The 23,207-nt window shown below is 47.0% G+C and overlaps 2 protein-coding genes across 6 annotated transcripts in view; one reads left to right on the top strand and one right to left on the bottom strand.

Annotated features, from left to right (window-relative positions):
- LOXHD1 (lipoxygenase homology PLAT domains 1) overlaps positions 1-10,982 on the top strand; it is a 289,434-nt gene extending 278,452 nt beyond the window's left edge. For all 5 annotated transcript variants that reach the window (XM_039545016.1, XM_039545015.1, XM_039545017.1 and 2 more), the window contains 3 exons: positions 839-977; positions 3,637-3,798; positions 10,327-10,982. In XM_039545016.1, coding sequence (XP_039400950.1) covers positions 839-977; positions 3,637-3,798; positions 10,327-10,807 — 782 coding nt within the window. In that variant the 3' untranslated portion in view covers positions 10,808-10,982. The remainder of the gene's footprint in view (positions 1-838; positions 978-3,636; positions 3,799-10,326) is intronic.
- RNF165 (ring finger protein 165) overlaps positions 1-23,207 on the bottom strand; it is a 136,573-nt gene that overhangs the window by 22,501 nt on the left and 90,865 nt on the right. The gene's annotated exons all lie outside the window — the stretch shown is intronic.

Below are 23,207 nucleotides of genomic sequence, written 5' to 3'. Positions count from 1 at the left end.
AGATATAACCCCATGTGGAGCACCTTACAGCAGTTTAATTATGAGGTGGTCAAGGAATGGACAATTGTGAGAGGATTCCCACAGGAGAGAGAAGGTTGTAAATCGTTTTGCCAGGCAGAGATGGGAGAGAGCACTCTTCGTTACGGCCACTGCCTGGGCATTTAGGAGCTGCCCACGGCCTAATACCTCGCCCCCATATACGCACATATGAAGTGCACACTTGTTTTACAAATGGTGGTTGCGCTCCCTCAATGAGGGGTGTCCATATGAATTCCACCAGCTCCTCAGCTGCTTCCACAACCCACCAACACGATCTCAGTCTTGATGGAATTGCATCCAGTTAGCGGTCACCCAAGCCGCACGTTCATCTGGGCACAAGATTATTCGTCCCACTGCTCCAGCCAGGTGAGACATAATGGAGACACAGATGTCATCAGCATACTGAATGCACTGCAGCCCCTGTATCCTCACTAACCATCCTAGTGGCCTCATAGCCACATTGAGCAAGACAGGGAACAATATCAACCGCTGCAGCACACCTGCCATCAGGGCAGAGGGACAGCTGCTCACAACTTCCCCTTGAGTTCTCTGAAAGAAGAGAGCCACTCAAAAGTAGCCCCAGACACTCCTGCTCGTTGATCATCCTAAGCCTATTCTGTTTTCTGTTTATTCCTTCCCTGGGGTGAATTGTTGGCCCCACAGGAGCCAATGGAAAAGCTCCCATTATCTGAAGGCCACAGTGACAGTCCAATAGACAAGTCTCTGTCTGGCCATTGTCATTGATTGCAGCTGCTCTGCTCTGGCTATTTAATTTTGTGCTTTAATTTTGCCTTGGAAGCCTATGAGATCGTCACAGTGACGAGTGACACAGAGGATGCAGAAACCAAGGAAAACATCTGGATCATCTTAGAAGGAAAGAAGGGCCGCTCAAAAGAATTCCTTCTGGAAAACGCCTCCAAAAAAAGGAAATTCACAAGGTAGGTGAGCTAAGCCTTGATGGGTGAGCAGGAAGGGAATGTCACCAGCTGTGTCTCTCTTACAAAGGCGGCTCCATGGAGTGGCATTAGGAGTGTCAGACCATTTCTTACTTTCCTTTCCGAAAGATATAATAGGTAGTAAAGTGGAAGAAAGAAGTAATGTTTGCCTCTGGAGGCCAAGTTTAAGAATGAGCAGAAATGTCCATCTGGGGATTGGACACGTACATGTATGTGTGCGCATATCCTTCAAAACTTAAACAAGGGTCATGATACTTCAGGGGTTTGCCAGATGAGCCTAAGGGGAACCCCAACAGGCTCAGCTGGGAGGAGCTGTGGAAGAACTCATCTGAGGGGGAGGCGTTTTTAACATCTGCGACAGAAGGTTGCTGGGGTGGAAGAGAGAGATAACAGGCTAAATGTTGTCAGTGCTGTTTAGATCTGACCTAACATTCCAAATCTTTGGTTTAGGAATGAGAGATCTCTGGTATATGTCCTGGGTGCAAGAAAAAGGAGAGAGAGAAATGATGAAAGAAAACTTTATATTGCAGATATGAATGGGCGCTATTATGTGTAGTGTATAGACTGGCTGGCGGCACCTTTATGTAGATAAAACGAATGAGAGTTCCTCTTCCACATTTGAAATCTACACCTAAGCACAATAAGAACTGGTCAAACCCCTCTAGTCATTAATATCCATGAGATTGGTTTTGTGTTGTTGTTGTTTTTGTTTATGGACACTGTACACAGTATGCTGCCCGTAGACCACAAAGAATATTAGAGTAGCCTGTTTGTTGTGGAGGAAGGGAGTGTTTTTCTGTCAGGAACTCAAGAGAGGTCCTTCCAAGGCAGGCAAACTTGTAAGTAAATTGGACTCTAATATTAATGGCATCCATGTGTGTGTCGCTATTTTAAACATCAGTGACCCAACAGCAAACAGCCATGCTACAAGGAAACCTCCATCTGTTAACCAGTGCTGGCTCCTGTTATGAAGTGGTTTGGCACAGTTTGAGGACGGATAGGACTGCAATAAAAAGAAACAACTCTCATATTTCACAGAATAACCAGATTGTCTGTGGTGGTCAGGAAGGAACCTCCTCTATTTACACAATTGGCCAGGGGTATAATGGGGCTAGGATTCCTTCCTCTGAAGTATTAAGCATTGTCTACTGCTGGAGACAGACAACTGGATGAACTACTAGTTAAGGCTACGTTTTAGTCAGAGGTATATAGTACAAGTCATGGCCAGATCACGGTCAGTAAACAATAAATCATGGCCCGTGACCTGTCCATGACTTGTACTATATACCCGACTAAATCTTGGGTGCTTGGGGGTGGGGGGAGAGCTGCTTGGGTGCCCCCCAGGCCAGCCGCACCCACCGCTGCAGAAGTCATGGAGGTCCTGGAAAGTCACAGAATCCGTGACTTCCGTAACCTCCCTGACAGACTCACAGCCTAACTAACAGTCTAATCCAGTGGTTCTCAACCTGTTTATCATAGTGGGATGCATATGTGGCCTACAATGTATTATATGGACCCCAGGTTGTGAACCACAGGCCTCCCCCGCCCAAAAAAACCTCACACAGTTGCTTATGCCCAGCACCCCCCTACCCAGAGACACCTCCACAAAGTGGGACCAGGAGTGGAGCCCTGGGCACAGGGCTGGACAGCTGGGACCCGGACCTGCCATGTTGGGCCAGGCAGGACTGGGACCCTGCAGCGCGGGGCCAGACCCTGCCAGCTGATCCCCGCTGTGTGGGGCCGGGCAGCTGGCAGCCGGACCGGGACCCTGCTGTGTGAGGCCAGGCAGCTGGCAGCCAGGACCCAAGGCTCCAGGCCAGGAGTGGAGCCCCACCTAAAACCTGGGGGTGCTGCAGCACCCCCACAAACCCCTAGTTTCCAGTGCCCAACCCCTTCACTGCCCAGATCCCCCCCTCAACCCTGCCCAGAGACCCACTCTCCTGTCCTCTGCCCTCCTGCAACACTCACCAGCCCCCTGCTGGTAGGAACACTCCTGCAAGCTGCCTTATGCTCTCTCCCCCTCAGCCAGCCCCATCCTCTGCCAGACCAGAGTGGCAAATTTTGAATTTTTTTTAGCATGCAGCTAGGCCGCAGCTGGGCTAACTGGGCTGCGGGTTGAGAACTACTGGTCTAATCCAATAAGGCAGCTACTAAAGATACACAACAGAAGAGTTGGCCAAATGTTTGACAGAGATACATTGTTCTTAAAAGCCCATCTTGAGAACAGCTTAAAAGCAGGAGGGGTAGTTTGACTAGTGGTTTTAAAAGCAGCTTTGCTCAGTAGATCTACAACAGATACAATATCTGTCAAGAAAAGAAATGAATGCCTTAGGGGAAAATTAGTCATTCTTTAGCTTTCTCTAGAACAAGGCAAATTGATTTTGGATGTGAAGTAGCTCAGACATACCCTGGAAGGTCCTAGTGGTTGTAATTTAAAGTGTCACCCTAATCAGCAAAAATACTGAATTTAAATATGGAAATTATACTTTGTGTTAAATAATTATGGGTTAAATCAAATGACTTTAAATGAAGGTTTGTTTTATATCTTTCATAGCCGCGCTCAAATTACTTAATGCCAACATGACACAAGTCATTGCTGGTCTCCAAGATGTTAATTGAAACTCTTCTATGTTTCCTGCAGGGGAGCAACAGACAAATTTCTATTTTCTTCAAAGAATGTTGGTGATATTGCAGCCATCTGTGTTGGTCACTGTCCAAAAGATGGAAGGAAGTCAACCACAAAAGCTGATGCGTACTGGCATGTCCGAGAGATAATCATAACAGAGATGGAACTTTGCAACAAGTAAGTTGCTTCCATCAAAACAGATATACAGTATGCAATAAAGAACTCCAGGGGCTAAAGGCAGAATACTATTGTAACCATATTTCTGAGGTTCTTCATAGTTAACCTTTCCTAGCCATCCATGTTGAGCCTTAAAAATTCTTAGCGCGTTTTAAAAACTAAGGGCAAGATATTTAAAACATTTAGGAGCTGCCGCAGACAAGTCTAATTCGCATGCATGGTTTCCATGTTTATGGTGTGAAGTATTTGCATGTGCAGATGGATGCACAGTCATAAAAGAAATCAGCATGTATTTTGCAAAAAAACTCCAACAACCCTGCACACCTAAACTCGTTGAAAATCTAGACCTGGTCATTTAGATTCCATGGGCCACTTTTCAAAGATTGGCCTCTAAACTGCTTCAACATGGGAGAAACCTCAGATTTGACTCCCTTTGCATTTTGGGATGGTTCCAGTATGACTCCTTGGATCCAAAAGCACCTCAGGAGTCATCTACAAAACTATAACGGGGAGACACACCTCTTGAGCGCCTCCTGCTGCTGTGTGCAGTATTGATAGACTTGCTTGGCAGGTCTTCTGTGGCTTGGCTCTCCAGCCAAGTCTAGATGAACACCTTCTGGGGTATATACCATCTGATAGATAAACAGTCTATCTGCCCTTAGTAGGTGCCTTCTGCCCTTTCTTTGGGCTCCCAACCCAGTCCTGCCCACTTTGTGGGTTTACACCACTTTACTTCTAGCCAGTAGCAGAACCCAGCCCAATACTCCAGGTTCCAACCCAACGACCCTATGAACAGCCACCACATATTGCTCAATTTCAATTAGCTGCCACTTCTTTCCTTGGCCTCTTCCTACCTGTCCCCTTTTAGCTTCACCCTTATCTCAGGATTAAGGTCTTATGCCCTCTCTTCCTGCCAACCCAGCTAAGCAAATGCAGCCGGTAACAGACTCTGGCTATCCTGTAAGCTCCTAAGGCCAGAGAGAAGCACCCCACCTTGCCTCTCTAGTCCCAGCCAGGAATTGACCTGCTTGGGACCTGCAGTGCCTTTTATCTGAGTCTGCTGGGCTCTGATTGGCCGCTTCCATGCAGCCTCGCTAGGCATGTCCAGGATCCACCCTCGGTGCTCCTTTCCTGGGGCAGGATGATGGGGCCTCCAGGAGGGTGCCACAAAGGCCCAGTATACCCTGTCACAAAAACCAAAAGATATTTTTATTCTTTGGTTTGGAGATGGCAGAAACCTTCCAAGACTTTCAAGAGACTTCAGATTATCTTGGTGATCTTGTGTGATCGGCTAACTTCTGGGGCGGCTCCAGACCCCAGCATGCCAAGCGCGTGCGTGGGGCGGCATGCCGCAGGGGGGCGCTCTGCCGGTCGAGCTGTAGGACCAGAGGACCCTCCGCAGGCATGCCTGCAGGAGGTCCACTGGAGCCATGGGACCGGCGACCGGCAGAGCGCCTCCTGCAGCATGCCGCCCTGCTTGGGGCGGCGAAATGTCTAGAGCCGCCCCTGGCTAACCTCTCAGCACTTCAGCTCCCTGGCCCTGTCAGCCTGAGCCCTTTGTTTGGAAGTGGCACTGTTCATGCAGAATTAATGAGCTGCTAGCATGGAGAATAGGCAGGAAAAGGAAAAGAATGGTCATCCAAAGAGCAAATACCTACTAGCTGTCAATCTTGGGCCAAAATAGCTAAGCAAGCACATCCAAACTACTAATGGATTCCTTTTCTTCTCTGCGGTATTTCCACTACCGTTAAAGTATTTAACTTTAAGGGTTTCATTCCTGCTGAGACAGTTTAGTGTTTAAAAAGAAATCCTTGACGTGAGATTTTCATGTTAAGTGTCTCTTCCAGCAAATTAATCAACAGCTAAATCAAATCAGCCTGTAGAAGAGCCATGTTAATATTTGCAGAATGAAAACTCAGTCAGTCATAGTCTTGTCTCGCAATCAAGGGAAACCTGTGGCGTTTAACGCCCGACCCTGCAATCACAGCCACATGCCTGAGGCTATTGTGCATCTGAAGAGCCTCACTGAAACCAATGGTTGGTTTCAGAGTAGCAGCTGTGTTAGTCTGTATCCACAACCAGAACAGGAGTACTTGTGGCACCTTAGAGACTAACAAATCTATTTGAGCGTAAGCTTTCGTGAGCTACAGCCCACTTCATCAGATGCATGCAGTGGAAAATACAGTAGGAAGCTATATGTATACACAGAGCACATGAAACAAGGGGTGTTACCATACACACTCTAACGAGAGTGATCAGTTAAGGTGAGCTAAAAAAACTTTTTTGTAGTGGTGATCAACATGGCCCATTGGCAGCAGTTGACAAGAAGGTGTGAGGAACAATAGTGGGGGAAATAAACATGGGGAAATAGTTTCACTTTGTACTGTATGCATCCGATGAAGTGGGCTGTAGCCCATGAAAGCTTATGCTCAAATAAATATGTTAGTCTCTAAGGTGCCACAAGGACTCCTGTTCTTTTTACTGAAACCAATGTGGCCCCAAGGGGCAAGGGTCTTCTTAAAGCACAATTCAAGTCTTTTATTTAAACATGACATAGTACAGCAACAAGATTCTGCTGTAAGTTGCAGCCTGTCATAGCCCGTTCTCAGGGCCGGTGCAAGGATGTTTCGCGCCCTAGGTGAAACTTCCACCTTGCGCCCTCCCTGTGCCCCCCCCCGCGGCATCTTCCCCCCTCCGCCCTGAGGCACGGCAGCTCCCCCCCTCTGCCCTGAGGTGCCCCCCTTGTGGCAGCTCCCCACCCTCTGCCCTGAGGCACCCCCGCCCCGCCCGAACTCACCCCTGCTCCGAGCACGAGCACCCTGAGCACGCCGTGGCTGCTTCACTTCTCCCACCTCCCAGGCTTGCGGCATCAATCAGCTTAGGCACCGCAAGCCTGGGAGGCGGGAGAAGTGAAGCAGCCATGGCATGCTCGGGGAGGAGGCGGAGCAGGGGTGAGCTGGGGCGGGGAGTTCCCCTGCGTGCCGCCCCCCTCCCCACTCCTTACTTGCTGCAGGCGGCCCTCCCCGCACTCCCCTGCCCCAGCTCCCTCTGCCTAAATGCCAGTGGCGACTGGGACGGCTGAAGATCCGGCCACCGCAGTCGCTGCCGAAGAAAATGGCGCCTGGCAGTCGCCTAAATGGTTGCACCGCCCTACCCGTTCTGCCCAGCACTAGCCAGAACCCTGCCTTCTTGCATGTTCTCCATAACCACAGCCCTACCTAGCAGCAGCTGCCCCACATTGTGGGATCAAGCATTCAGTATTGCCCATCCCAAAGGTTCAAAAATGATGAGAGGAGGCCCCCCATTTCCCCTCTATCCCCTCCCCCAAAACCAGGCAAATTAAAAAGATTGCCTTAATAGTCATGATTTTATTTTAAATAATATATTTCAGTTCTTTCTCTTTGCCTTTTGGTTTTAGAGCCATTAGCATACAACTGGGTCATGTTTTCAAGCTTTTCTCTGCAATTTTGAGGGGTAGAAATTTACAAGAAAGCAAGCTGAGAGTCTCATCTAATGAGACAATTCCCCAAGCCAAGGTTTTAAGGAAAACTCAGAATATCACAAAATCCACAATAAAAATCCCAAGAGCTGGCAACACGGCAGTTGTGAGAGAGTTAAAAAAGCTCTCTCTGGGAAGTACGTTCCCACCCCTGAATAAGGGCTTCAGGATTTATTCTCATCAGACCCTCCCAGGGACAAAACTTCTTTCCAAACATTGGCAGGTATTTCTGTCATTTCAGATGCATTCAGTGTGTTGTAAGACCTTAAGAAATATAGTAACACTATGGTACTGAAGAAGCCCTTTCTTCAGGTCTTAATTTTACCCATGAATAACGCAATCCAGCTGAATTCCTTCAGGGAGTGCCTGCTGGGAGGAAACTCAGGTGGAAATGACTTGCATCATTGCAAATAAAATACCTCATTAAAAGCCCAATGTCCAAACCTCTGGCTGATTACCAGACACACAGTCATTTATGAGTATGTTATGTGCTTCCTGTACATCGCCAGGGGCATCCCAGTGGAGTGAAGCGTTTTCAGCATCTGGTGCATATTTCAGTGCTTGCTGCTTCCTTTGTCTGTTCAGGATGAGCTGAGAGTTACAAATGAGGAGAGAGGGGACACACATACTTCCTCCCCCAGCCTTTAACATTCCCTCTTTTCCTGTTCTCCCTCACCTCTGGCCCTTTCCTTGTCATCCCATTGATGGTGGTAGTTGCTGAACTTCACCTTGATGGGTGAGAGCAGAGATGATGCACCTAACTTTGTAAACTTGTCCCTAAGTTGTTTGATTGTTTTAAATCAAAAAGCAGCAGCCTGCCTGTCCTGCTGGGCTCTCCAATAGTAGCCATTTAGGATATTGTTTTTCTGTGAGTGTACATGACACTTGACAGGCAAATAAGACGACAAGGGCACCACATTCAATTCAGGCCTAAGTTGAGTGACTTCAGTTACCTGGGGACGTGTTGGAGTCTCCATCACTCAGAGTCTTTAAATCAAGACTGGATGCCCTTTTAAAAGCAATGCTCTATCTCAGGGGTAGGCAACCTATGGCACGCGTGTCAAAGGTGGCGCACAAGCTGATTTTCAGCAGCACTCACACTGCCTGGGTCCTGGCCACCAGTCCGGGGGGGCTCTGCATTTTAATTTAATTTAATTTTTAATGAAGCTTCTTAAACATTTTAAAAACCTTATTTACTTTACATACAACAATAGTTTAGTTATATATTATAGACTTATAGAAAGAGACCTTCTAAAAACGTTCAAATGTATTACTGGCACGCGAAACCTTAAATTAGAGTGAATAAATGAAGACTCGGCACAACACTTCTGAAAGGCTGCCGACCCCTGCTCTAGCTCAAATAAAAGTTATGGGCTTGATGTAGGATTTACTGTGTGAGGATCTCTAGCCTCTGTAATGCGGGAAGCCAGGCATGATGATCATAATGGTCCCTTCTGGCCTTAAATTCTATGAAAGTGGGACTTGAAAGTGACTTCAACAGCCCAGGCACCTGCTGCCACTGGAGCAGAATTTGGTTCAAGGACCCTGCCTGAACGATATTTTTAAGCTGGTCTAGGCATAGGGAGCAGCATGGTCTATTGGTTTTGATCTTCAGCCCTAATGCCTAACTCAACATGGCAGCGCAGCACTCCCGTCATTACACAACTCCCTCAATAATCCTCCCCTCGGGTTTGTAGCGGTGCCTGGCCTAGCAGAGGGCAGCACTGAACCTGCAACGTGGCGGCCTCTCAACAGGTTTTCAACCTGGAAATCCAAGGAGAGGCTGTTCAGCTAGGAAGCCCCTTCACCTTGCTATGTTGCATGTACGAGATGGCAAATCTCACGTGCAGCTCTGGAAGATTGAAGTCATTTAAACCATCTGCTTGAAAGCATGGGATTTGAACAGCCGTGTTCTACCAATGTTTAGGGATGCTGTTCACCCCGAGTTGCAATAGAGCTACAACAGCCTTCAGAATAAGTCCATGATATCCAAAAAACATGGGTGGTGGCCGAAGCTTCCTCTTGGGGAGGCTAGCACTCTGCCCACCTCTTCCAGCTGAGGGACCCGCCTCTTCTGTCCGAAGCCCTGCCCCCACTCACTGCTGTCAGCCACCCCGCATGGCCCTGGCGGGGACTGCGGCAGAGCTCTCAGCCCTGGCTGGAGCACTGAACCCGGAGCCCTTGTTCTGCCCCTTCTGCCCGTGACCCCGCCCATGGCTCCACCCCATTCCACCCTCTCTCGCTCCCCCCATTCACTCCCCTGCCCCGAGACCAGGAAAGCTCTGTGCCCCCGCCTCAGCTGCGGAGTTGCAGTAAAGAGCGAGAGCTCCTCCAGCCCCGGGGCCATGGTGGGAGGAGACTTTTCAGGGGGGTCTCAAATCCACCACTGCCCCTTCTCCATGGCGGGTGAGGGTTGGAGGGAAGGCTTAGCCTTCACTGGCCCCCATTATGCTCCACGTACGCCAAAAAAATCCAGTAAAAGCACAAGTAAAATGAGCTGCCTCCACTGTAATTAGAGAGTGGGGCCAGAGCTGTTTGAGGGCAAGAGGGCAGTGGAAATTATTATGGTTTGGGGGAAATCCGCTGCCGCAGGACTTTTGAACTTCAGAAGAACTGTAAGTGTTCATACACATACTGTGTAACTCAAGCCAGCTGTTTCATCTCGGCGTATTCAAAGGCGAGCTTATTACCTTGGGTAATGCTGAAATGTAGAAGAACTGGAAGGTTGAAGGGCTGAGTTGACTTTCTCTGACTTGAATTTGTGTTTCCAGGGAGGCTTCATATTTCAAACTTGCAAAATAATTGTCTATTTTCTTTAAAGAGCTTCCTGTAGCACACCAAGCAATGCTGTTTCCTAAAATCCCAGAATCTTCAGTTCAAGTCCCAAGCAAGGATATGTCCCTCTCATTCTAAATACAAGTTTGAAACATTAGTAGTAGGTGAATTGCTAAATCACCTGTCCCTATGAGCATTCATAATGCAAAGCAAATGGCCATATTATTAACACATTGTTAACTTTCGTTTGGCAGATATTTTTTCAAGTGCAATGCAAAAATTCCACTGAGGAACAAGAGGGGTGACTACAAAGTCTTTGAGTGTGCCAAGGTCATAGAGAGTTTTGCCAGCAAAGCCCGGAGCTTGGTGCCAGTCAAATATGAGGTCATTGTGGTTACTGGGTCTGAAAAAGGAGCTGGGACCGACGCCAATGTCTTTATTACCATCTTTGGAATAAATGGAGATTCGGGCAAGCGTGCTCTCAAGCAGAAGTTCCGGAACCTCTTTGAACGGGGCAAAACCAACAGGTTTTGCCTGGAAACCCTGGAGTTGGGGGAGTTGAAAAAAGTCCGGATTGAACATGACAACAGCGGCATAGCAACCGGCTGGTTCGTGGAGAGGGTGGAGATCACCAATTCAGCTACTGGAGTGACCACTATTTTCCCTTGTGGGAAGTGGCTGGACCAGAACAGAGGAGATGGTTTGACCTGGAGGGAATTATTTCCAAGATATTAACAGGGATGCATCTGCTGCCTTTAAAAGGAGCTGCAATGAGGATATTTATATTCACTGCAGAGGGGTTTTTCTTACTCACGTCTTATACCATTTTGTATCCCGTTTTACTTTTTACAATACTGTATTTTATATTGAAAGGCTTTTAGTAGTAATATATACTCCCTGGATTAACATTTTATAAAAAGAATCACACTTTTTAAATAAAAATGTGTGAATGGCACCATTTTTCTGGTCCACTGATTATCCATATCAAATCCCCTTAGTTTGCGGCTCAAAGGGTGCGGTTTTATCTGCCCAACTACCAAGGCTGGAAACTCCAACAGAGAACTGATGAGCAGGCTGGCTTCTCTTTTAAAGTAAAAGAGGCTCAAATAACAATTAAGCTGACATAATCATGGGGGTTGGGTGTAGCAGTCCCAGTTTTGACCCACTTCTACTCACTTTCTTTGTATTCGAGTGTGGATATTTGTTTGTGTGTACACGTGAGATGAAGAGTTGAAAGCAACAACCCAGATAAGATTTTCTAAACAGGTATTTCAGCAGGAAAGTGAATCATCTAGGCCAGGTCTCTGCTGCTGTGACTTGGCCTAACTCCTTTGACTTCAATGGACCGACACCAGTTTACAGCGGCTGAGGATCGGCCCCAGTCCACAGGTGTTAAGCAGCTCCAAGATCATAGCTATGAATTGAACATCGTAATGATTTTGTGCTATTCAGCTGAATGCATTAACAAAACACTTAGCAATAATCAATTCTGCTTTAGGGAAGCAGCAAAGAGCACATGTTCAGAGCTATCTCAGCATCGTTCTGCGCTGTGTGACATGCATAGCAATCACTTAGAAAGGCAGCTGCCATTGATTTCATGGGTTTGTTTGGGTTTTTTAAGTCTTGCAATTTTGACTTTTCAAATAAGGTTAGGTTCCTGGACAGAGTCAAAACTGACACAGCAGCACATGAGCTTCCCAGTCCCTAATACACTCTCAGTCACCTGTTTGGCCGAATTAGATTAGATTTGCTAGCAAACCATTCGGTACTTAAAACAAAAAGAACATTTATAAAAAAAAATCTTTGGGACCCCATCTGCCAAGCTAGGAGAGCGCCTGCTGTCTCCATTGAAGTCAATGGCAAAACCCCGCTTAGCTTCACTGCAGCCAGCATTCCACGCCAGGCGTATGTCCTGGTCGCCTGGTTCTACCACGGTTTGGGGCAAGTGGCGGGGGAGGAACAGTTTGCCCAGCTGAGGAAGGGGGGAATCAGACTCCAAAAATCTGCAGCTCGTGGGCAGGTTCCCATACAGTCTGCTCTGCTCCATACACTGCTTCCTGGCCGCCCTCCTTCCCGGCCGCCCTCCTTCCCGATGGGAGTTGTTGAGCTCCCATAGGCATCTTTGCCAGCAGGCGCCTCCTCGTTCCCCACTCGGGACAGGGGTTCCCAGTCTGAGCAGGGGCTCACTGCACACATTAATCCTGATTTGACCAGCACAAGCTGCCAACCCCTTGTGGAGTCAGAAGCCTGCAGAGCACCAACGGGGGGTTTCTGTGGGGAAGGGGAGAGGAGCCTACAGATGCAGCAATCCCTACTTCTGTGCATCCCAGGCAGGCCCACAAGGGCTTCAGCATGTCCCCTCCAATCTGCTCGCTAGGCGAAGCTCAGCCAGTGAAACAACTCTCTGCCCTTTCCAGCTGAAGCTTGGCTGTTGTTTCTTTACCAAGGCATCTGCTCTTAGATCCATCCTGCAGCCTTGTGCTCCCATGCTCTGCTCTCCCTACCTGCAGGGCAGGGGCATTTAAAGGGCGATTAGCCATAAATCCAGGGGTTAAGGAGTGAATCTCAGGGTGTGATAAGGGGCCGTGTGGATTTGCTTTGCATGGAATTGCTGATTCCTGGTGATGTTTCACAGCCAAGGCCCAACAGCTCTTCAGATTACATAATGAGCTGGGGCATTTTCCCAACCTCCCATTCCCCCGCCCCCCCCTTCTCTTCTGTTTACCACAGCAGAGGCAGGATACATGCTCCTAAGCAGCCTCGTTAGACGGCTTGTATCTCCGGAGCTAGTTTAGGTACAATCTGAGCACTTCACAACACCCCTGGGAGGGCTGGAAATACTGTTGTCCCCATTTTACAAATGGGAAACTGAGGCACAGAGAGGCTAAGGCCCAGCACCACAAATACATTTAGGCTCTTAAGTGACTTTCCCACACAAGGAATCCATGGCAGAGCAGGGACCTGTCTCCTACAGCTTAAGCAGTGGCCCAGCCTTCTGCTCGTATGCAGTAGATGTAGTAAAGTAGGTGCCATATAGGCCAGCGTACCTGAGCCTACTGAATGGTACGTTTTTGGTATCAGTGAGGCATTTTTCTTCCAGTAGTGGGGAGCCAGCCTAAGGCGTGGTGCTGTGCCTTTGCGAGCTACTCTCCCCTGGGCAAATTCCACCCTGCAGGGGTCCTACAGCATGATCTTCTTCTGTAGGCCAGCCAGTGTACCGCGTAGCGTGCATTCGGCCCTGTGTCCACGCTGCCTCAGTTAACAGGTGAGTGCTTAAATCAAGTCATTTTCTGGTAAATGGTGGTTTTTGGAGAACAGCGAGTTACTGAAATCTACCTAATAATCAACTGCATAACTGATCAAGGACTCACTGATGGGAATAATAATAGTGATTGACTCTTAGATGCTGTCTATAACTGTCATTAGTCCCTCCAACTACAGGCCTGATGCTACAAAATGCTGAGTGATCAATGTGGTGGGAGTTGAGAGCTCGCTGGAGGCTCAGCCCCTACAATGGAAATATCTAGGCAGGGTGGATGTGCTAATGAACACCCGGCTTGCTTCGCTGGCATTGCTTCGCATGCACATGAGCACACCGCTAGGAGCCGAGCCTAGGGTCCTGCTGATTTTATAATGCAAGCCACTGGTACTGTATTACAGCATGTTTAACCCCATCCTTACAGTAGATTATACTGTGAAACAATGGGCAGCGTTGAGGAAGCTTGTACTGCTGCTGCCTGCCGCGTCCCAGCTCTCTGGGGAATCAGGCATCAGTCGCCACGGGCAAGCTGTCGTGCTTGTAAAAGGTTTCAGCCTCAGCATGCATTCCAAAACAGCCTGCAATGGCTGGAGCCTCTGCCTGTTCATTTGAAGGGCTTGGCTGCCTGATCATCTCCTCCAGTGGCTAGGGAGTTTGCTTTATTTTTTTCCCCATAGTAGCACTAGTAGATGCTCTAGACTACCAGAGCGCTACAGACCATGGAGTTATTATCCAAATTGTGATGGATGAAATTCGGTGGCAGCGGAAATGCAGGCGTCAGACTAGATGATCGCTGTGGTCCCTTCTGACCTTAAAAAAAATCTATTAAAAGCTATGATGTTAGCCTCACCTGAGATCAGAGCTAGGCTCCTGGCAAGGCCCTGGACAAACACATTGTGAGAGGCAATCCCTCTCCCAGAGTTTACAATCTAAACATGCAGAGGTTGGGAGAAAAGAGGTGGTGCTGAAAGCCAGAGAGATTTAAGTGAATTGCCTACGGTCACCCTACAAGTCTGTGGCAGAGTTCAATCTAACTCTCCTGAGTTTATGTCAGTGCTGTAACTGCAGTAGGGGGTCTAACCTAGCAAACTAGATCTTCCATTCTCTGGAGTATTTTTCTATGATCAGCCTTCTAATTTGAAAAAGCTTTTCCCCCCTTGAAGTAAAAAACCACTGTGCATAACATTTAAAAAGCCACTTTGTGTTATAGCAGTACCATTGATCGCATTGTGTTATAGCAGTACCATTGGTCTGCCAGACATGCCATGATAAAACTCAGTTCTCAGGGATTTTTACTTTAACCCCAAGTTCCTTGGTGAAAGTGACAGTTCGGGAATTTCAGCATTTTCATTCACACTGCGCTTTTCTTTTTGCGATAGAACATACATGATCATCTTGTGTTTCAGGTGGTAACCGACAAAAAACATAATTTATTTATTTAAGTCTGATCGGTCCATAAGGTAGGTTTCTGGCTCTGAGTAAGTGACAAGAAGATTTGTTTTTTTAAAATAAAGATCCGTTTTAAAAACATAAATCAAGCAACTTTCAGGCTAAGGAACATTTCATGTCTGTAAAAACAATGAGGAGCCCTTGTAGCACCTTCGAGACTAACAAATTTATTTGGACATAAGCTTTTGAGGGCCATAACCCACTTCATCGGATGCAGGGAGAGGAAAATACAGTAGGCAGGTATAAATATACAGCCCATGAAAAGATAAGAGTTGCCTTACCAAGTGGTCAGTGCTAATGAGGCCAATTCAATTAGGGTGGATGTGCCCCATTCCCAACATTTGACCAGAAGGGGTGAATATCAACAGAGGGAAAATTACTTTGTAATGCTAACGAGGCCAATTCAGTCAAGGTGGATGTGGCCCATTCCCAGCAAGAAGGTGTGAGTGTGAGGGGTTGGATCACAGAACCCCCCCTTGGGAGCTGCCACCCGATGTGCCAAGACTACTTCTGCCCCTGCTTTCCTGCCCATCAGCTTAGGACTTCAGTGCCCTGCCTAGTTTGAGCCAGACTCGCTAGCCTGCTGCAAACCCAGACCCAGGTCTGAACCACATCCCCTAACAGCTGTAGGTTTAACTGAAAGCAGCTGACAGACGTGTTCTTGTCTTTAACACTCAGATGCCCAACTCCTAATGGGGTCTAACCCAATAAACTCATAGATTGTTCACTCTTTATAACACTGATAGAGAGATATGCACGGCTGTCCCCCCCCAGGTATTAACACATACTCTGGGTTAATTAATAAGTAAAAAGTGATGTTATTAGATACAGAAAGTAGGATTTAAGTGGTTCCAAGTAGAGCCAGACAGAAAAAAGTAAGTCACCAAGAAAAATAAAATAAAACACACAAATCTATGTCTAATCAAACTGAATACAGAGAATCTCACCCTCAGAGATGCTTCAGTAAGTTTTTGTCCTCAGACTGGACACTTTCCAGGCCCGGGCACAATTCTTTCCCCTGGTACAGCTCTTGTTCCAGCTCAGGTGGTAGCTAAGGGATTCTTCATGATGGCTCCTCTTCTTCCTTTGTTCTGTTCCACCCCTTTATATCTCTTTTGCATAAGGCGAGAATCCTTTGGCCCTCTCTGGGGGTCCCACCCCCTCCTTCTCAATGGAAAGACACCAGGTTAAAGATGGATTCCAGTTCAGGTGACATGATCACATGTCACTGTAAGACCCCCCCCCCCCAAGCCTTCATTCCTCCCAGCCTGACTCACAGGAAGGCCTGCCTGCAAACAGCGCCAGCCACAGTCAATTGTCCTGGTTGATGGGAGCCATCAAGATTCCAAACCACCATTAATAGCCCCCACTTTGCATAATTACAATAGGCCTTCAGAATTATATTTCATATTTCTAGATACAAAAGTGGTACATTCATACAAATAGGATGATCACACTCAGTAGATTATAAGCTTTGTAATGATACCTTACAAGAGGCCTTTTGCATGACACATATTCCACTTACATTATATTCACTCATTAGCATATTTTTATAAAATCATATAGAGTTCAACAGCACAGTGCGTATCAACAGATACTTTTCATGTCTGTGCCACTGTTTTTAATTTGGCCCAGGCTGATAGTTGCTGTAAATCATGGCTGGCAGACAGCTGTTTGGGGGGGCGTATGGCCAGGCAGATGGTGGTTCCAGCCCAGTACTGAGTGATCAAGTAGCTCTGTCACCAAAGGACACACATGTATTACAAGCCCGAACTGGCTGCCTCCTAGAGCGAAGGGAGGTCAAGTGGTTCAGCACTAGACTGGGACTTAGAAAATCTGGTTCCATCTTCTGCTCCGCCACAGATGGCCTATGTTGACCTTGAGAAAGTCACTTAATTCCTTGTGCCTCAGTTTCCTACCTGTAGCATGTTCCATATACTTCCCTCCCTCAGAGGGTGTTTTGTGAGGACAAGCTATATGTATCTGGGAGGAGCGCCCGTAGTATAGTCATATGGCCATGTAGAAGTACCTAGGTGGCCTAAATGGGTGCCCATTCTGTGACAAGTATGACATTTTTTTTATGATGACCACATCACTTCCAAAGATAAATATGGCCTTTCGTCTTTTAGCACAACTTTGCCATGGTTTTAATGAACACCGGAAATGATCCATCTAGGCCAGTGGAGGAAGGTGCAAACGCACCCCCTCCAAAAAAAAAAACCCAACAAAACCAACCCCAAAAACTCCATAATGGACAATAGTGGACTAAGCTGCCTATAACTGTGGCCATTAACCAAAATGGTGACATTTAGTCCTGAATCAAATTAGCCAATTCTCATTCTCTCCACTGTTGCTTTGAGACAGGTTTATTTATGGTGCAAGTGAAAGTGACTTTTGGTTTTTACACCTTTACTGTAAATAGTATAAATGCCAAGAGCAGAGGAAGAGGCATAAACCCTCATAAGCCAGCGTATGACCCAACCGCTAATTAATTAGGGGCAGAAAGATTATTTTCCCAGGTTATGTAACTGCCATTGCAGAGTTTTGGGCATCTTCTTTTAAAGAATCTACTACTGGCCACTCTCAGAGACTGGAGTCTAGCTGGATCCATGAAAATCCCAATGCATAAGAGTTGCTGGTTGGGAATGAGGTAGATAAATCTAGGTAGGGAAATCAGCACAGCACCTCTGCTTCCATCCCTCCCTCCCACTCTGCTGGCTCTAGCCAATGCCATATTCCCCCTGTGCTTGTACCCACTCCAAATTTGGAAAGAAAAATGGCTTATTAGTTCCCTGAGCTCAATAACATCAGCTACGTCAGCAAGTCTTACGTTGCCAAGTTACTGCATAGTTCCAAAATGAGAACCACAGTCCCTTACTGTTGACACAGAGCACACCTGCTGCCGCGGACAGAAGTCATCACAGGCCGGTTTTAGCTATACTGAAGGCAGCCTAATAGCTGCTGGAAACACCAGGCAATACTTTGCTAATAAAGAGCCAATGTTAATACCAAGGGTCACGGATCTTGCTGGGACCAAGGAGGACTATCTTGGCAGGAAAAATAAAATTAAAAAAAAAAAAGCCTTAAAATGTCCCCCTTGTTTTCTATAAAACTAAACACTATCCCATCTCAGGGGACCTGTTCAGTTCCTACAACAGCTAATGCTATGAAAGTAATAAGGTTCAATGGAATTTTTTCAGTGTGGGGATTTGCATTATGTGGCTAAAATGGATGCATTCTTTGCAAAGCTGAGAACCTGTGGGACCAGATCCTCAGCTGGCCTAAATTGTCAACTCGCCACTGACTTCAAAGGAGCTGGAACAAGTTACACCAGCAGAGGATCTGCCTGCTGGGCCTGTAAATTGGTCAGCTGTGTAACTGCTCTGTTACCATTTTGCTTTCTAATTATTTGCTCCTTAACGACGGACAGGCAAATTTTATTGTATTTTTTTTTCTTGTTTGGACTCTTGACACATTAAAAATTGCAACCACCACTCTAATGGCAGCCAACAACGTGGCAAATTTTGCTGCATCTAGCTATATTTTGTAATGATAAGATTCTCCAATTCTTCCTCCTCGTCAGCCTTGTACTTGGTGCAACAAATGAGCCCTGAGTGGAAAGGTGTTGCTTGGTGAAAGGCAAGTTTCACTACGTTCTGTGGAAGTGAAAAAGAAATTAGCCTGAAACCTGTTGTAACTGGCAGGTTCATCACACTCCTATGCAACCTAGTGTATAGCAGTGGCTAGCTCTGCTGTAATACTTAGACTAGGTGATCATAAGTATCCTTTCTAGACTTAAAAACCTATGGAAGCAGGTTGCAAAATGCCATCATTTTCATTTGGTAGCACTTTATACCCCCACTGGACTGGTATAAGTGAAGAAAAGAGGTGGACCAGCAGGCCCCTTTCTTCCCAATAAAGTTGTCCATACAGGGCTCTTTAATCCACAGGAAGACGCTAAAAAGACATAAAAGAACCAAATTCATTTTGATACCAACCTAAAAGCTTTGGTCGCTCACAATTACAATGCAGGGGGCCAGATGATGCTAGATACTATTCAGCATGAGTACGTGTTACTCTGCAAATAGCCCCACTGAAGTCGCAGAGGCGATGGTGGAGTAAAGAAGCTACTAAGGGTGAATAAGGGTATTGGAATTTGGCCTTATCGGCACTAACTTAACGGGCAGAGGTATTCCCATCCCCACCACCACCACCACTTGCTTGTTCCTATTTGCTGTCATTGGGCAGCAGGATGTTATCAGCCCGACACCTAAAAGCAGCATGGGTTATGTTTTGCTGCTCAGGTTTTAAAGATAAAATGATTGTGATCTAAACTGAGTTCTCCCAATGCTATTACCCTTTCAAAGGAAATCAATAAGATCGCCACAGAGCAACTGAGAGGCTGAGATCCGGTACCAGAAGACCATTGTGCCTTGGGCGTCATCACATTGCTTGAAAATGATCCCACACCCACACCCACTCTCTGTCTTTGTCCCTCTCTCCCTTTCAAAAATGACAGTGAAAGAAAGTACATCCAGCTTCTTCTTACCAACAGGCGCTCGGAGTAATTATGAAGTCAATAAAACTACTCTGCTTGAAACTGGTCACACTCAGGTGTCCTTATAAGCCCTATATTTAGCCCTGAAATAGCTTCCCTTTTTTATCACTAGGATTCCCTAATCAGGTGTAGATTTGTACCTAATCCATTCAGTAGTTAGGATTCATCAAGCCTTTATCCCTAGAATAAATATGAACATCGGATAACACATTTTAATAGCTCCGGTCAAGAACTTTGTATTATTCTCTCCCCAGCAAAAATAAACGGATTAATAGACTGAATGCTATAAAACTTACCAGGTAAACTATGTCATAAAGAATACGCCGCGGAGGCAGCCAAACATGAAGAGCGTCAATGAGATTCACTCATTTTTTTAGGCATTCCTATCAGCCCCTTTGAAATGGTCTCCCAGCTCGATTCTGGGAGACAGGAATGAACCCTCTTTCAGTGGGATATTGGGGATGACCTGACTCCGAGAGGTTATGTGGAGGGACACTACCTGTATTTGACTGGGTAGGCAGCCGATACTTATGTTCTCCAGGCCTCTTCGTTTTCACGGTGGGGTGGGGATTCTGCCAATACCCCGTCCTGGAGCACCACAGAAGGCGTTTGACTGGCTGCAGCAAGTCAGTGGCATTGCAGAGTTAAGCTCCCATACTGCTGCTTCATCAGGTCTGGTGTTGCTGGCCACTGGACTGGAGCAAGCTGGGCTTCGTGGGCACTGTAGTGAGAGGGGGACTTATGCAGCTTTTAGCCAGGGGGCAGTAAGAGGCACAGGACATCACTGACTATTGCCTGCCTACCAGCCTTGGGCTCAGGGAGGTAGAGCCTGTCTTTGGCTCGAGGATGCAAACCTTTTAGAGGATGAAAGACAAATGTGGTTAATTCATTTTTCACCATTGTCAGCATCGTGTTTCCAGGTTCCATGCAGGACCAGACATGCAAAGTACCAAAAGGCAGGTTTGCTCTTTAGGTTTTCCCAGCATGCAGAGGCTAGACCAAAATCACCCACCCTGGGGAATGGCCAGGACAATCTCCTTGTCTTGCACGAAAGAGCCTGTGTGCCTTTAAAAGCGGCCATTAAGAAACCAGGTTGAATGTGTGTCTACAATGTATCAAGAAGCCCTGAAATCTTTGCCTTTTGGAGGAAGGGGGGCAAGGAAGTAAGAAGAAAAGCTTTTGGGGGGGTTAGTTTTAGAAATATCAGGGAAGTCTCATCTTCTCTGGCTCAGCTGGGGAGACTCATGACAGTGACCCATGTGCAACATGCCTCTATCAGCGCTTTACTAAACAGATGAACCATTAACAGAGGCGTCTCTTCTCCGTAGAGCATTAAATAGACATGAGCAAAAAAAACCCAACAACCCCAGTGTATAAGAGCCGGGGGAGGGGGCGGGGGGAGGAACCATCTCCTCTCAGTTACTTTCACACCCTCCCCTCTCACTTTCCAGTCATTCATAGACTCCTGCAGGCGACACAAAGCAGCCAGAAGACGGTACACACCTAACGGTGGTTTTGGTCTAGCTCAGGCCACACGTGGAAGTTTTACTGGTATAACTATGTGGCTTAGGGGAACGCTTTCTTCCCCCTACAGTTACAAGCCCTAGTGTCAACCCAGTTACACTAGTATAAAGGCAGCTTGTACCAGTATATTATTCCTCTCCCTGTACTGGAATAACTAGATGGGATAAAGCACCTTTATACTGAGAGAAAGGCATCTATACTGGGAGGTTTATGCCACTTTAACTATACTGGTATAAGACAGGCCCATCGGGTTGGAGCCAAAGCCCGCTGGAGTCAATGGACAGTCTCTCACTGACGTCAATACACTTTGCAGCAGGCACACAAAGAGCCAAGACAGGCCGGTGGGTTTTACAGCTGACCAGAACTCACCCCGCTCATAGAATCATAGACTATCAGGGTTGGAAGAGACCTCAGGAAGTCATCTAGTCCAACCCCCTGCTCAAAGCAGGACCAATTCCCAACTAAATCATCCCAGCCAGGGCTTAAAAACCTCTAAGGAAGGAGATTCCACCACCTCCCTAGGTAACCCATTCCAGTGCTTTACCACCCTCCTAGTGAAATAGTGTTTCCTAATATCCAACCTAGACCTCCCCCACTGCAGCTTGAGACCATTGCTTCTTGTTCTGTCATCTGAGAGCAGCTGAGCTCCATCCTCTTTGGAATCCCCCTCCCCCTTTCAGGTAGTTGAAGGCTGCTATCAAATCCTCCACACACTCTTCTCTTCTTCAGACTAAACAAGTTCAGTTCCCTCAGCCTCTCCTCATAAGTCATGTGCTCCAGTCCCCTAATCATTTTCGTTGCCCTCTGCTGGACGCTCTCCAATTTGTCCACATCCCCTCTGTAGTGGGGGGACCAAAACTGGATGCAATACTCAGTTACAGTTCTTCATGCTGGTGACGTCACTGAGCCAGTACTGTGCTCTTAGTGCGAATACTGTTCGTTTAAGCTTTTAGACAAATTTTCTACTTACGGAAATTACCGTCGCGACAGACGGCATCGGGAATGAGTCCACCTGGTGGGGCCAAGTCCCAGTTCCGTCACTGGGCCGTAGATCAGGGCTTTCCTCCACACAACTGGTCCACCATGGTGGGGAGCGGTGGAGGGGGAGGTGGAGGGATAGTAGGTGCCCTGGGGGAAGATACCAAGACTGGATCGGAGGGAGGGGGCAGCTGGCTCCAGGATGGGACTGAGGGGCCCAGGTCCGTTCCAGTTCCTCTGGGTCCCTCACCTGACCCCAGACTCCAGCTGATCCAGCCCTTCTAGGTCCCGCTCTTTCCTCCAGCACCCTCCCCCCAGGCATGTGCAACTTCCACTGTGGGAGTGCTAGGCCTCGGCAGCATGGGCAGGGACTCTAGGCTTCCCTCGAACCATCCTAGCAGCATTTTCCCATTCTTACCTGAGAGCGTGATCTCTAGGGACAAGATGGTCCACTGTCCACGTCTACACAATCTCTGGCCTGTCTGTGTCAACAAGAGTGCTAACATGTGCCGGGGCCCCAGCCATTTGTGGCTAAATTTTAATCCTGACACATTTTTGCCTCAATTTTAAAATTGACTCAAAATAAAAATTTTGCTATTAAGTTTGCCCAGGAACCTCCAGTCTCACCACAGACCAGGCCAGTTTACAAAGGAGCCCTTACCCCCACGAGTATTTTCCTTGAATCATGGGAGTAAGGGTGGCAAGATGGCACCTCAGCCATGTGATGATGGCACAAGCCTAATATGTGGCGTGGGGAGACTAATTTGCCCCAATTTCAAGCGCAACACAGACTTTCAGATTACTAAACTGCAGATTTCATGTTGATAATAATCTTCCAGTCTATAGGCCCAGATCCTCAAAGATATTTAGGCACCTAATGCCTATTGAAATCAAGAGGAGACCTAAAGACCTTTGCGGCTTCTGGCCCATAGTGTCTTCCATCCTGAAAGAGCTGACAATGCTTTACAGACATCAACAGTTATGCAAAGCTGGGGCCCGAGGCAATGGGCTTTGGATCAGGTCCTGTAAGCAGAGATCGTATCAGTGGAAAGACATTAACAGGGCCTGAAACATTATGGGAAATGAAAGTTGAGATACAAAAGTGTGTGTGTGTGTGTGTGTGTGTGTGTGAGAGAGAGAACTTACCAGACATAAATAATTTGCACATAGCCCGGAGATGTAGTTAGCAATGCAATTCATTTTATTAGTTATAAATAAAGTACAAAAAATCCACCAAAAGTGAATCTAAGCATTTACACAATTTCTAATGTCTCTTCATTTCTTCAATGCACTATTGCTTTAATATTAATAATAAATATTTTGTCTAGCTTTCTGCTATAAAATAGTCTATGTAGCAAAATGTTGCA

The sequence above is a fragment of the Mauremys reevesii genome, linkage group 6 (assembly GCF_016161935.1).
Source record: "Mauremys reevesii isolate NIE-2019 linkage group 6, ASM1616193v1, whole genome shotgun sequence".
NCBI lineage: Eukaryota > Metazoa > Chordata > Testudines > Geoemydidae > Mauremys > Mauremys reevesii.
The sequence above is the reverse complement of the archived record's forward strand: the minus strand, read 5'-3'. Positions and strand labels throughout refer to the sequence as shown.